Source organism: Ahaetulla prasina, chromosome 7 (assembly GCF_028640845.1).
Source record: "Ahaetulla prasina isolate Xishuangbanna chromosome 7, ASM2864084v1, whole genome shotgun sequence".
Lineage (NCBI taxonomy): Eukaryota > Metazoa > Chordata > Lepidosauria > Squamata > Colubridae > Ahaetulla > Ahaetulla prasina.
Genome location: NC_080545.1, coordinates 69,159,928 through 69,175,918, shown reverse-complemented (window position 1 = coordinate 69,175,918; position 15,991 = coordinate 69,159,928). Strand labels below are relative to the sequence as shown.

Genomic DNA, 15,991 nt, shown 5'->3' with positions numbered 1-15,991 from the left:
AGTTTAAATTAATTACAGAAGAAATGTCAGAGATGAAAAAACAGATGTTAGAAATTCAAACTGGAAATAAAGAAGTTAAAGAAGGTTTGGTGTCAGCAGTACAGGGTCTGGCATCAAATGTGATTTTATTGGAGCAGGAAGTAGAAGAAATAAAGAAAGTTAATTTAAAATTGGAAAATAAGATTGAGGCAGTTCAAGTAAAATGGATAAAGTTGATGATGAAATTGTTTTGGTACAATATAGAGCAATGGAACTTGCTTTACGAATCCGGGGACTTAAAGAATGTAAAATGAGAATTTGAAGCAAATTTTTCGGAGGCCTTTGCAGAGATTTTGGCAGTTCGCCAGCAGATGTGGCCTTTATATTGATAAAATTTATCGTGTGAATTCCTGGATAGCAAGACAAAGAAATCTTCCCAGAGACATTGTTATTTATTTTACTACTAGAACAGTGAGAAATGAGATTTTACAAGCTTTTTAAAGGAGACAAGATTCAAGCGGCCAAGACATTTTAATACTAAAGGAAATTCCCCCCAAAATGTTGAGAGGTAGGAAGGAGTTTGCTTTTTTGGTGAACGAACTTAAAAAACGTCAGATTGAGTATAGATGGGACATCCCAATTGGTATAATAGTTTACTATGAAGGGATAGCACATCTTAATACAGTCAGTAAAGCACAAGAGTTTTATGCTTATGTGCTTAAGGCTGAAGTCCACCATCTCCGGATGGTAGGAGAAAGGAAGGTGAAATTAAAGAAAAAGAAGTGATAGTAATGGAAGAAGACCGTTTACAAGCGTTGGATGTGTCTAAGATGGGATCAGAGATTCCAAAAGAGCCAAGGATGACAAGAGCAGCTGTCAAACGCAAGGAACAAGAAGAAAAGGCTCAACAGGCTCAATCTGCTATTACCAAGACGGAAACAGTGGGAGGAGCAAGGCCCAAAGAAAGATATGATTTGCGGCTGGTGCTTCAAAAGTTTCCGATTGCTGATAATGGCAATTAGACTTTTATCTTGGAATGTCAATGGATTAAACTCACCACAAAAGAGAAGAAAGATATTTCATTATTTGAAGCAATTTAAAATGACATTGTATGTTTACAAGAAACACATATTAGAACATTAGACCAGAAATATTTGATAAATTCAAATTGGGAATACATTTTGTTGCATCTGCTACAGAAAAGAAGAATGGACTAGTTGTTTATATAAAGAGTAATTTATCTGCAACATTAATTGAAGCGGATAATCAAGGAAGATATATTGCTATTGAACTTTTATTGGAAGGGAGAAAAATACTTTTAATAGGAGTTTATGCACCAAATCAACAACAAGAAAAATTTTATAAGTTTTTACATAAAAGAATAACATCTTGGGATTATAAAACTTATATATTAATGGGTGATTGGAATGGAGTGATGGATACCCAGAAAGATAAAAGAAGTCTTAGAAATATTTCCAATCGTGTAAAACTGCCAAAGGCATTCTTTGATTTGATGGAAGATTTAGAATTGAGAGATGTATGGCGAGAACGCAATGAAAAAGAGAGAGATTTTACATTTTTTTCTGACAGACATCAATCTTTTTCTAGGATTGATTTCATTTTAATTACTAATGATTTGTTTTCAGAGTGAAGAAGACAAAATTTGTTCTAGAACCTTGTCTGATCATAGCCGGTATGGCTTGAGTTAGATCGGGAAAAAGAGGCCAGGAGGTCGTGGAGGATGAATGAGAACTTGTTTAAATATGAACAAAATGTAAATGAATGTAAAACTCTAATGAAGGAATTTTTTTCTTTGAACATGGATAAAGGGACACCTATAGAGATAGTTTGGGACACCAGTAAAGCTTATATGAGGGGAATTTTATTAGAGATGAATAATAAATATAGAAATAGACTGCACAAAAGGCGAAAAGAACTAGAAGAGGAAATTAAAAGGAAGGAGCAGTTATTGGTAGGCAATCCAGGAGATAGTAAAACAAAAGAGTCAATAAATATATTAAGAGGTCAATTTAATATGTTAATGGCAGATCAGGTGGCAACTAATTTACAATATGTAAGACATAATTTGTTTAATAATTCTAATAAACCTGGAAGGTGGTTAGCATATTTATTAAGAAAGAAACAGAAACGACGATAATTGATAAAATAGAATATAGAGGTAAGGAAGTATATCAGCAAAATTTGATTAAAAAAGCTTTTTTAGAATATTATACTAAGTTATATTCTAGAGATGTGATTAGTGATAAAGATATAGATAGATATTTACAGGGCCACGGTATTTTAGAAATTACAGTAGATCAAAGGAAGAGTTGAATCAATTAATTTCTTCAGAGGAAATAGTGTTTGCAATTAAGCAGCTTAAAGCGAATAAAGCACCAGGTACAGATGGCTTGACAACTACTTATTATAAAAATTTACAAAATGAGATGATTGTACCACTTAAGGAGTTATTTAACAGAATACAAAGGGGAGGAGAAGCTCCTCCTTCATGGAGGACAGCTTTTATTTCATTAATACCTAAAGAAGATCGAGATGGTGTTAAACCAGAGAATTATAGGCCAATATCGCTTTTAAATACTGATTATAAGATATTTGCTAAGATACTAGCGAATAGATTGATGCCACTGATGAATCAATTAATTCATAATGACCAATCAGGATTTATTAAGGGGAGACAGATGAGATATAATATGAGACAAATTGTAAATTTACTTGAATATTTGGAAGGAAACAGCCAGGTTCCAGCAGCATTCCTCTTTTGGATGCGAAAAAGCTTTTGATAGATTGGATTGGCAGTTTTGTTTAAAGTAATAGAAAAAATGCAATTTGGGGATTATTTTATTCAAGCAATTAAGGCTATATATCAAAAGCAAACAGCTCAAATAATAGTAAATGGTGGATTAACAGAATCTTTCAAGATTGAGAAAGGGACTAGACAAGGATGTCCCTTGTCACCATTATTATTCATTCTAACTTTGGAAATATTATTGAGTAAGATACGTGGTTTAGATCGAATAAAAGGAATTAGAATTAAAAATCAAGATTATAAATTAAGAGCGTTTGCAGATGATTTGGTTGTTTCTTTATCTCAACCAATACATTCAGCTGTATATTTGATGGAGACAATTGATCAGTATAGTAAGGTATCTGGGTTTAAAGTGAATCAACAGAAGACAAAAATGATAATTAAAAATATGAATACACATCAGAGGGAAGAATTAGAAAGAATAACTGGATATGAAGTAGTTAAAAAGGTTAAATACTTAGGAGTATACATTACAGCATCGAATGTAAAATTATATAAAAACAATTATGAGGTATTGTGGGGAAAAGTAATTAAAGAAATGAGGTATTGTGGGGAAAAGTAATTAAAGAAATGGAGAAATGGAAGAAGTTACAATTATCATTGTTGGGAAGAGTGGCAGCTATAAAAATGAATGTTTTGCCTAGATTTTTATTTTTGTTTCAAATGATTCCAATTTTGAAGAAAGATGCAAATTTACAAGAATGGCAAAAAGGGATTAATAAATTTGTATGGAAGGGTAAAAAACCGAGGATAAAGTTAAAAATAATGCAAGACGTTAGGGAAAGAGGGGGTTTAAAAATGCCTAATTTGAAATTGTACTATGATGCAAGGAGGGAAGGAGGTGGGGAAGGGGAAGACTATAAATTGATTGGTTGCCATTGTACAGGAATAATGGTAGAATTAAACAAGTTGGAATGGTGTAATGTCGGGACTGCTCGGCAAACACTCCCGAAGGGAAAGGGTAAGGAAAGAGGAGTAAAGAAGGAAGAAAGTAGGTAGGTAGGTGGGTAGGGAGGAAAGAAGGAAGGGAGAAGAAAGGATAGGAGGAGGAGAAGAAGGAGATAGAGGGTTAGAAAGGATGGTAGTGAGAAGTGGGAAAGAGGAGGAAGTAGGAAGCGAGGAGAAGGTGGTGGGGGAAGTTTAAGAAGGATGAGAAGGGAAGAAAGGATTAAAGGGGGGAGTGGCAGTCGAGCAGCCCTGACTGAGTATAATTTGAGTATAGGACTGATTGTTGGATAAGTGATTGTATTGTACACTGGTCAAATTGTGGGAATTATTATGGAAAAATAAAAAAATTTTGCAAAAAAAAAAAAAAAAATTAAGGGACAAGAGAAGCAATTTTATACTAGACATAGCATAAAGGACTCACTGGAGAAGAGCCTAATGCTGGGAAAGATTGAGGGCAAAAGAAGAACGGGACGACAGAGAATGAGGTGGCTGGATGGAATCACTGAAGCAGTAGGCATGAGCTTAAATGGACTCCAGAGGATGGTAGAGGATAGGAAGGCTTGGAGGAACGTTGTCCATGGGGTCATGATGGGTTAGACACGATTTCGCAACTAAAAACAACAAAGCATAAAGTGCCAAGACATTGGAACCAAGATGAACTGATTTTCTGGTACTTTTTTCATAATTCTTTTTTACTAGGATCACATTTACCCAAATATTTTAGTAACAAAATAACCTTTAATCAATCAAGAGAAGAGAGCTTGCTTTAATTTGGACATGATTCCAGTATACTGAATTGCTCACCATACCCCAAGTTGCAGATCCCTACTCCTTAAGACAGCAGTGTTTTTCTCTTCACATAGTTGTGCATAGCGCATGGCCAGCAAATAATTTTCATCCTTCAGCCTCAGCAGCTCCAGGCTGTTGGTATCCCAGTCTTCTTGGAACCTCTGGCAGCGTTCTTGCACTTTCTGTAATCCTTGGAGCTGTTGCTTCAACTGGCAACATTCCTTTTCTAAGCCTTGGGTTTTTATCTGGAGCTGGTGCTCTTTGGCCAGGTGCTCCTTTCGTTGGGCCCTCACCTTCTTCACCTCCATCATCAGGAACTGAGTCAGGCCTTCAGGACCTTCCTCATCTGGAAAAGGGACAGACGATGGTCATCGAATTAGTGCCACGAGTAGACAAAATGCTAGGAGTCATCAGTCAGAACATCTCATGTGTAAATTCCTTATGATTCTTGATGAATGTAACTTTTCTTTTACGTACACTGAGAGCATATGCACCAAGACTAATTCCTTATGTGTCCAATCGTACTTGGCCAATAAAGAGTTCTATTCTATTCTATTCATAAAATAAGTTGTCAAACATCTACTTAACTTGCAAGCACTTAATATGTGAAATAGCATGTTTATAAACATGCATGTATGCTTAAAATTTGCGGCAATCATCACTGCAAGCATGCAGCAACACACTTAGCTGCATAAGGTGCAAAATACCACTTATTCGTGATAAAACTGTTCTATTAGAAAATTTTAAGTATCTGACGCTTCTGGCACACAAAATTCCTTTGCTCAAATCTATATGAATGTACGTGCATCTCAACTTGTATTTCCTGAAAATTGCACCAGATTCTCTGTGACGCTTATTTATTGTTACATACCTCTTTCTAATATGGAAATGTTTCTCTAATGCATATCTATTATGTACATATTCTGCATTCAGTAAACACAAACTGTACAATCACATGGCAATTTATAAAAATGCAAGCAAAGTGGGTTATTTTAAGAATAAGTGAGCTCAAACTATATATTTTGGTTTTATTTTTGCAAGAGATCTGTTCAAATAAAAATAACATTTGTTCACAGATAACAGTGTTATGACAATATAGGAATCTATTCACGTACAGCAACAAAAAATATATCAGTGGAAGCAGCACAGAAAAGGCAAAACAGTTAACCAATATACAGAAACATAATCTTGGTATCATGAAGCATTCTATAGTACTGCCCTGAATAATGATGTCATCCATAAACCAAAGACAAATTTAAGCTTCTTGCTATTTTCCTGGTAAGGTAGATATAAAAAATATCCATGTGGCTATTTTTATTTCTTCAAATCTTAAAAGCAGATTGTTTTAATTTATTTATTTATTTATTATTCACACTTTTATACCGCCCTGTCTCCCTAGGGACTCAGGGCGGTTTACAGCCATATAAAAAAAACATATATATATACAGGGTAAAACATTAATTTAAAAAACTTATTACATAGGCCGAATATTTAAAATAGAGATATAAATAATAAAACCCATTTAAAACCAGATTTAAAATTTAAACATTTAAAAATTTAAAATTCTAGTCCAGTCCTGCGCAGATAAATAGATGTGTCTTAAGCTCGCGGCGGAAGGTTCGAAGGTCAGGAAGTTGGCGAAGACCTGGGGGAAGCTCGTTCCAGAGGGTGGGGGCCCCCACAGAAAAGGCCCTTCCCCTGGGTGTCGCCAGTCGGCACTGCCTGGCCGACGGCACCCTGAGGAGTCCCTCTCTGTGAGAGCGCACGGGTCGGTGAGAGGCATTCGGTGGCAGCAGACGGTCCCGTAAGTAGCCCGGCCCTATGCCATGGGGCGCTTTGAAGATCATTACCAAAACCTTGAAGCGCACCCGGAAGGCCACAGGCAGCCAGTGCAGTCTGCGCAGGAGAGGTGTTACGTGGGAGCCACGAGGGGCTCCCTCTATCACCCGCGCAGCCGCATTCTGAACTACCTGGAGTCTCCGGGTGCTCCTCAAGGGGAGCCCCATGTAGAGAGCATTGCAGTAATCCAGACGAGATGTCACGAGAGCATGAGTGACCGTGCATAGGGCATCCCGGTCTAGAAAGGGGCGCAACTGGCGAACCAGGCGAACCTGGTGAAAAGCTCTCCTGGAGACAGCCGTCAAATGGTCTTCGAAAGACAGCCGTCCATCCAGGAGGACGCCCAAGTTGCGCACCCTCTCCATTGGGGCCAATGACTCTGCAGCTGACTGTACCGGGATGCCAGCATCCACAGCCACTCCGTCTTGGAGGGATTGAGCTTGAGCCTGTTTCTCCCCATCCAGACCCGTACGGCTTCCAGACACCGGGACAACACCTCGATAGCTTCGTTGGGGTGGTCCGGTGTGGAAAAGTACAGCTGAGTGTCGTCAGCGTACAGCTGGTACCTCACACCAAAACCACTGATGATCTCACCCAGCGGCTTCATATAGATATTGAACAAGAGGGGCGAGAGAATCGACCCCTGAGGCACCCCACAAGTAAGGCGTCTCGGGGCCGACCTCTGCCCCCCCGTCAACACCGTCTGCGACCGATCGGAGAGATAGGAGGAGAACTACCGATGAACGGTGCCTCCCACTCCCAATCCCTCCAACCGATGCAGCAGGATACCATGGTCGATGGTATCAAAAGCCGCTGAGAGGTCTAATAGGACCAAGGCAGAGGAATAAGCCCTATCCCTGGCCCTCCAGAGATCATCCACCAACGCGACCAAAGCCGTCTCAGTGCTGTAACCGGGCCGAAAACCAGACTGGAATGGGTCTAGATAGAGGGTTTCCTCCAGGTACTGGGGTAGCTGACATGCCACCACACTCTCTACAACCTTCGCCGCGAAGCATTTAGGTAATGATAATTACCTAAAACAGCTGGGTCCAGGGAAGGCTTCTTGAGGAGAGGCCTCACCACCGCCTCCTTCAAGGCGGCCGGAAAGACCCCCTCCAACAAAGAAGCATTTGTAATCCCCTGGAGCTAGCCTCGTGTCACCTCCTGTGCCAGCACCAACCACGAGGGACACGGGTCCAGTAAGCATGTGGTGGCGTTCAACCTACCAAGCAACCTGTCCATGTCCTCGGGAGCCACAGGGTCAAACTCATCCCAAATAGTCTCAACAAGACGGCTCTCTGACATCCCACCTGGATCTACCCAATTTTGGTCCAGGCCGTCCCGAAGCTGAACGATTTTGTCGTATAGATAACCACTAAACTCCTCAGCACGTCCCTGCAACGGGTCATCCCGCTCTCCCTGTTGAAGGAGAGAGCGAGTAGCCCGAAACAGGGCGGCCGGGCGGTTATCTGCCGACGCAATGAGGGAGGAGACGTAGCAACGTCTCGCTTCCCTCATTGCCACTAGGTAGGTCCTAGTATAGGACCTAACCAGTGTCCGATCAGCCAATAAAAGGCCAGTTCTAGAGTATATCATCTTCTAAATGGCAACCACTTTATGTTAGGAAGGCATTCAAAACAAAAACAAAAATGACAAATATAGAAATTTCAGTACAATTCGGGCCCAGATATCTCACATAAAATTCTCCATACCAGCAGAATAAAACATCCATTTATGCATACATACAAACTACATTATCAAGAGCTTTGAAGGCCCTCCTTCTTCCAAAGTAGAATCAACCTTCTCTAAATCTGACTGAATATCGTGTTGCTTACAATCTCTTACCCAAGATTATAGAGCAACGCTGAACAGGTTGTTTTCCTGTTAATCGGGTGAAATGTTCAGGATAATAGAACTCCAAGGACTCTAAGAATGCCTCATAGCCTCGCTTCCCTCGCCTTCGAAGCATATCCATCAGGAGTCCTGCAGAGATTAAAAAAAAAAAAATCACATGGATAGGATACAAATGATTAGCAAACAGAATTCTAGATTTGGTGATTGCATATGACATGAAGCCATCATGTGCTTAATTCTGGCTCATTAAACCATGATTGAATAAATAACAATTAGCTAGGCTTACAATCACACTAAATCATAAATTAGGATTTAAGACAGTAGCCTATTCCTGTTCTAGAAATATAAAGCCGAAAATTGTTAAAAGGCCACTTGGTTTAACCTTTATAAGAACAGCTTTATAAGGCCTTCTAAATTAACCGGATGTGAGAGCCAAGTCAAGACAGCAGGATTTAGGGAAATTCCTTAGGTCTTATGTAAGGTTAAGCAAAAAAGAAACCGTAATCTATTCTCTAAAACAGGGATCTCCAACCCTGGCAACTTTCAGATTTGTGGACTTCAACTCCCAGAGTTCCTTAGCCAGCAAAGCTGGCTGAGGAACTCTGCGAGTTGAAGTCCACAAGTCTGAAAGTTGGCAAGGTTGGAGACCCCTGCTCTAAAAAATACAGGTAGTTCTCAAGTTATGATTCAAATGGAGTCTGCCCATCAATGGTTTATTATGGATGTAATTATGCTGAAAACTAGCAGTAAATGTGGTTATTCACTTAATGACACAGCTAAAAAATGTTGTAAATTCACTTTATGACCCCAATACTTGACAACCAATTGTAGACTTAAGTCAATGGCCATATTAACATGCTCTTGCTGTGGTCAATTGACTAATCAATAAAGTTATACAATACTATACCATTAGCATGCTCCATCACCATCAACAGCAAAAAGAAATAAAAATATCAATAACAGAAATTAAACAGAAATTAAAAATATAGAAGGTGGATTTTGTTTTTCTTTTCGCTGGGCTTTCAGAATATCTAAGTTAGACTTCAGTTCCATAAAGCCTTAAGGTAAAGAAATTGCTGGTTACATGGAGCTTTGGTCTGCTGTAGCATGGCTTTTTTAAGGTACCACAGAGTCACGATGGAATCCCTTGAACAGGCCTTTCCTTTCATGCAAAACCCAACTAACTCTCTGTATTGTACTTTAAGCAAAAAAAGAGACTTTCCACTGATTTCTCCTCCATGCAAATTCCAAATATCTCTCACCTGTTCGGTTGCTCCTACATGGGAACCGATAGGCACTCAGCACCTCCTCTTCATCCTGCTCATCTATCACACGGCATTGGCGCAAGTAGGGTGTCAGCTTTTCTGGATTCAAAGAGCGAGTTAATTGGTGTCTCACACTCTCAATCTTCTCCCACAAAGCTTCCTCTTCTTCCTCTTCTTCAGAAAGATTTTGGACCTGTTTGATACCATCTTCAAGCCCTATGAACACATATTGAGTAATACTGAAATTAAGGACATTACTTTCCTGAGGTGCTTTTAAACAGTTTGGGAATTGGATTTTTCACATCATTTTAATGTATACTGAAGGTTAAAGTGGGGATTTCAACTTCTGCACAGAAAATTGAACCGGCCTAGGGCTGTTCTTTATTGGAGAGTGAGCACCAAAGTATATTTACTTTTAGATTCTGGGAAGCTTACAATATTCAATAAACACATTAAAAATCATAATTAGTAACATCAAACATCAAAACTATAGAAAACTAAGCTAAAGTAAAAAATAAAAGGCAGATGAAGGAATGTTAATAATAGCAGACCCACCTCACTAGCTCACTAATCCCTGGAGTTCCCAGGCCTGCTGACACAAACAAATCTTGAAAAAGCCTCAGAAGCTCAGAAAAGATGAGGCCAACCTCATCTCAGAGGGCAGAATATTCCAGAATGTGAGGGCTGCTGCAGAGAAGGTCCGCTGCATAAGGCCCATTAAATGTAACTCCCTAGACGACGGAACCTGTAACATGCCCTGTCTGCTGGATCTGGTGAGATGGGCATAAAAGTGTTGGAAAGGACCTTGGAGGTCTTCTAGTCCAAACCCCTGCTATCCTATACCATTTCAGACAAATGGCTGTCCACTCACTTCTTAAAAGCTTCCAGTATTGGAGCATTCATATGAAGTTGGAGCAAGGTGGGCATTCAAATAACCCCATGCCAAGACCTACGTTCTGCATAAACATGGAATTAAATTTGGGAGGGGAGTCTTAGGGGAGTTTCTTTGTTTTTTAAAACTATAATATTCTTATTTTAAGGCACACAAAATAATAGGGACCATGCACAAGCTTAAGAAAAGATGTGGCTGTTTTAACGTGTTCCAAGCATGTGCTATCTACCTACAAAATCTCTAAATCACAATCTGCCTTTCAAATGCAAATCTCTGCACAGCATAATAATAATAATAATAATAATAATAATAATAATAATAATAATAATAATAATAATAATAATAATAATAATAATAATAATAATAATATACATAATAATAATAATATACATAATAATTTTCCTATGCTTTCCATCTCAAAATGGCAAGAACTATTAAAGTCAGAAATAGCTCCAAGGGTTGTAAAAAGGGAAGTTAGGGGCCACATCTAGCATAGTCTGCAAGTTATGAACTCCTGCTTAAAAGAGAAAACAATTACCTGCAAATAAATACTGTCAACAAGGATGACGAGGACACAGAGTAAAAAGAATTCCAAATTATAATGCATTTCAGATGGCTGTGCAAGCTGGAGATTACGACAGTTTAACTGACGGCATCTATTAGAATTACCTGATATATGAAGTCTTGGAAGTCCCTGACCAAACATCTAAATTTTGTCACTATTTTTTCCTATTTTTAATCTATTTAAAAACCTATCTTCTTGGTGAAAGCTTTAGTTCTTATTCCTGTCTTAAACATGAAATAATCTAAATGCAGTTCTCTGGCTCAAGTGATTCATGCAATTTTCAGCCTTCAGTCTCAGTTTGAAACTCTCAGTATCATCCAAGTCTCCAAATCTAATCTTACTCACTCTCTTTCTTGTATCAAGCCATGATTTGCTGACAAACTACAATGGTAGCATTCATACAATTGGCTACACCAAATTTAGCACATCATACAACAACAGAAGAAGCAAAAGGGCCAAAGTGGCATGCAGAAAGACAATAGTCATATACTCTCACAATACCACAATGCCACAGTGTGTTTTCAGATCTGACTGACTGACCATAGCCTTGACTGACTTTAATAGTAGCCATTTACAAAATCCTCCCAACTTCAAGATAAAGAATTCTGAGAATTGAAACCCAGACCTCTTAAAGTGACCACAATTGAGAAACACTGACTTAATACATACATATTAGAGACCATCATTTTTTGGCCAAACCAAGCAGAGTGGGAGGGCATTTTAGTGTCTATACAGCTCCACATAGAAGGAAAATCCAGCAATTCAATAATGTGAAGAAGGCTTCAATAAGCAAACAACAGTATACTAATTATTCAAACAGATGTAGGCAACTTGGGGCCCTTCAAATATTGCTAAACTACAATCCCAAAAGTCCTAACTATTATTTATTATTTACATATCCCAGTCAATAAGGAGAACATGTTGAGAGCCATAGGTTCCCTTGCCCTTCCTTCCAATATAAACCAACGCCCCTAATATTAAGTAAGCTACAATTATTATCTCCACTAAAAAAAAAATCTTAGACTTTACTCCAGGGGACAAAATTACTAGGAATGCATGCAGTCCGCTCCCTCAAAAAAGAGCAAAGCTTCTAAGAGCTTCCAAAGCAGCAAGATAAGCTGTTTGGTTGCCTGAGCAGGAGTTCCTGCTGTTCTTCTATTCTCTCTTCAAGGAGTTCCCACAGCCTTCTCTAAAGCACTAAACAGTCAAGTAGAAGATTAGCATATCCAAAGTCTTCACAGATACAGATCCAAATAGTTGCTTTTCTACCAAAACCATTTTAGCAATTTCAGTTATAGCCAGCAGGAATGGATACATTACACAACTGTGGAAACAAGGGTCATATTTGATTCTGAAGTCTAACTTTAACTGCCTTTCCTTAACAAAGGGAATTGGAATTTGACAAGTTACTGAGAACTCAAGGCAAATTACCAGGAAGCCTGTACATTATGGAAGTTAGTTAAACAACTTTCTGAATAACCCATAACCCAGCTGCCACTCATGGTGAGGGGGTTATGGGAACTCTTTAGTTTAACACATCTGAAGGACTTTAGGTTGGGGGGAAATTGGTTCATACAAAGTTAAATTCTATAGCAGCATATTGTGCTTCCATTTCCACACCAGCCTTGTTCAGCCAAACAATCTTGCTATAGCAATATTTTTTTTATAAACAGAAGCAACAGAGTGAAGATAAAATAATGTGGTCTACTCTGTTCATGGCATACAAGCAACAAGACAAGAGAGCTAAAAAGATAAATTCAAAGTATACAGACCAGCTTGTTCTGTGTCCAAAGGAACTGAGATGTGCCATTTGTGGGGAGAATCCATAGCTTGGAATTCTTGGGATAAACCAACTTCAATTCTGAATAGTGGAAATGCTTGAGAGCAACCAGAAAATGGAAGTAGGCTAGAAAAATCAATTATATGATATAGCATAAGGAAGCATCGTATATTCATAGATTAAAATTAAAAGTTTATCCCGTAGTCTGTCTCCCATAATAATGGTTCCCAATAAGGCACTACATGGTAAATAAAGGGCCAAAGACAGAAAAACAGAAATTGCTAGGTCCCTATCAAATGATATCTTTCCTGTATCTATCCCTGGTTTGTGGGTTTCATAATGGTTTGATTTTGGCTTACTATAATGACTGAATTTTCCTATCATGCTTTATTGTAAGCTACGTAGTTCATTATGGCTTGTTTCAACAAATTATATAAATGTAGAGAAGCCACAGAGATAGTCTGGACTTACACATCATATTAACACATGTTCTATCTTGTTATGGTTTGTTTAATCAGCTACAAAGTCATCATCCATAATGACTGGGAGTTCACAATATACTAAGTTCAAACGACATTGTGAATTAGGCATTTCCATGTGAGATCTTTGTGCTAGTTCATATTAAGGTCACAATTTATCCAATCTCATGATGTTTGCTGCATCCTAGAGCCAAATCTACCTACTGATGGCTCAATTGATATTTTACTGAAATGGCAGCATTTATCAGGAGTCTGTTCTGTCACTGGCAAAAAGGCATCATTTCCTATCTCCTAGCTTCCTTTCATCTACCACTTCTCCTTCTGTCACCATAGAGTTGTTTTCATGTTTCAAGCTATGCACATCATCTTCTAATCAATTAGAATGGATGGGAAAATGAAAACGGCACAATGGCATATTTGTGTAGAAGTATTCATGGCATGATCTATGAACTAGTTACACCAAAACACAATTGGGTTCTTGAAACTTTAACAACTGCTAGCTTATATTTACCAACAACTTCAGATTGGAAAAAGCCATTTATGTTACTTAGAGCAGTGAAAATGACAGTCCTATTTCTCTATGAGCTAAATATGAGCAGGTTCGGGTCTTTAATTCTCTCAAGTCTAACTAAGATTAAGAGAAAAGGGCCAGAACTCTAAGGAAATGTTTTGAATCATCAATCCCAGACATGCAAACATGGTGCTGATTCATAGCGTACATATCTCATCGCATACACATAGTTTCCTTGAGGCTATGTAGTTTCTGCATTACTAGACTGCATAAATCCTGAATCCAAAGAACTATATATCTATTCCTTGACAGTGAAAGAAAGTAACAGATTCAAAACATACATTCATATAAAACTAAAATATTTAAAATAGCCATTAAGTTTAAATTATTATATTTAAATTATTATTTAAAATAGCCATTAATAGCCACTGCATTGTCCATATTACCTTATTTGCCGTGCCACAGATCCAAATAGTACTAAACCAAGTTTTCTTTTGAAAACCTTTTAAGTTTACACATTCTTCTCAGTGCCATAATAAACATCTCTTGTCCATCATGCTTCTCAGGGAATTTGGAGTATCCTAAGTTAGTCTGAAAATGCACAGTATCTTGTCTCAGTACTACAATACAATACTTGCCTTTTATCTCATTTGCTAAATGCTGATGTTTCTTTTCATCTCTACATAGTTAAATATCCTTCCTTCCCTTGCCACACCTGTCTCTCTCTCCTGAAACTTGAATATTTAAAGTACACGTAGCTTGCACTTTGTCACATAATATTATGAATCAATTATAAGAGAAAGGTTATGGATATTAAAACTTTTACTCCACCTTAAATGACCTTGTTATTCAAATATAAACAATGGTCTAATTACAACAATGTGCGGGCAGTTTAAGAAATCTGCAATCACAGTTGGGTTTAAGTCAAACCACCGAAGGGTAATCCCCAGAACCAAGACCTAATGCCACACAACTCAGATCTGCAGGTGTGAGAGAATTAAAATAAGGAGACAAGGTCCTAGGTACAGGACTACTCCTTCACAGCAGAAACTGCAGACAAATGTCTCCATCCTCATGGGGGAGGGGGGAAATATGACTTTTAGCCACTATCTGATGAATAAATCACAATGGCTGGATTCTACAAACTTCCTGACTTAGAGAGACAAAGGTAGAGCAAGCTTTCCCAAGTTATCTTGGGCCTCATGTCTAAGCCACTTGAGAAACATCATGTAGCCTGTGCTTCTTCAAAGTTGTTATCTATCAACCCTGAAACAGCACCATTTAGACCCTTTTGCAAAGAAGTGGGGCAAAAGGGAGAGAAAGAGAAAACAAAAGACAAATATGGCATCACCTCAGCTTTACATCCTTGGCCTTAGTTGCTGCAGGATTTGTTGACATCTGCTCAGCAGAAACAAAAGATCCCTAAGACCGCCGCCAGCACCGGAAAAATGCGCTTTTTCCCCCCCTTTTCTTTTTTTGTTCTCACCACTCGGACCACGAGGGCTCGCGTTACCTTAAAACTTCTCAGCCGACGGGCTAATTGCAGAGGGAGGAAACTCCCGAGCTGAAGAGGGTCCTTCTTCGCGTTTGCCCGCCTGCCTTCCTCGCCCTCTCCTCCTCACTTACACATTCTGCCCGCCTCGAGCCGAGACGCGCACCTGACGGCCGCAGTCAACAGCCGCTTCCTCCCGGGCCAGAGAGGTGGGCGGAAAGGCAGGCAGAGGCAGAGGCAGATTGGCAACTGAAATGAAGTATTCGAGGTGGCTTGAGCCCAAACAAGTCCCGGCAGCCCCTCGGCCAGCTCAGGAATGCGCGCGGCTGGATTCCATTCCCAGAGGGGGAGAAACTCACCCCCGCGGCCGGGGATGGCAAATAAAAGCCGAAAAGAACTCGGAGGAGGCCAGTGGCCGCCAGCTAAGCGGCCCAGGCATCCTCAACCTAACTCTGTTTTGTAGCAAGGCGCAGGCGGGGTGGCTAGGCGGGATTTTTTTTTTTTGTATTGTACCTCCAGCGCTTTTCACGCGTTCCTTGCATACACCTTTGGCCTCAACAGGTTAGCAGCCACCGGTGGTTGTGGTCACTGGCAAAGCAAAGGAGCGGGAGGGTCTGTGGCTGGGTTGGCAGCCGCGCTCAGGCATAAGGCGATAGCTTTGGTTTCGCGCCTGGAGGGAATCCCCCGTTGGGATTTAAGAGCCCGGCTTGGTGGGTTGTATATACCTAGCCGGTTGTGCTTAGCTTAATAAATTATGGTTAAACTTTCGCG

General features: G+C 39.3%; 1 protein-coding gene across 5 annotated transcripts in view; it reads right to left on the bottom strand.

The window, feature by feature from the left end:
- Window positions 1–15,453, bottom strand: part of CARD10 (caspase recruitment domain family member 10) — a 60,630-nt gene extending 45,177 nt beyond the window's left edge. For 2 of the 5 annotated variants that reach the window (XM_058190917.1, XM_058190920.1), the window contains exons 1-6: window positions 15,242–15,452; window positions 14,175–14,319; window positions 12,731–12,864; window positions 9,499–9,717; window positions 8,228–8,365; window positions 4,564–4,889 (exon numbers count right to left, since the gene is read on the bottom strand). In XM_058190917.1, coding sequence (XP_058046900.1) covers window positions 4,564–4,889; window positions 8,228–8,365; window positions 9,499–9,717; window positions 12,731–12,785 — 738 coding nt within the window. In that variant the 5' untranslated portion in view covers window positions 12,786–12,864; window positions 14,175–14,319; window positions 15,242–15,452. The other 3 variants (XR_009156090.1, XM_058190918.1, XM_058190919.1) reach the window with 3 other exon arrangements.
- Between the last annotated feature and the right edge of the window lie 538 nt (window positions 15,454–15,991).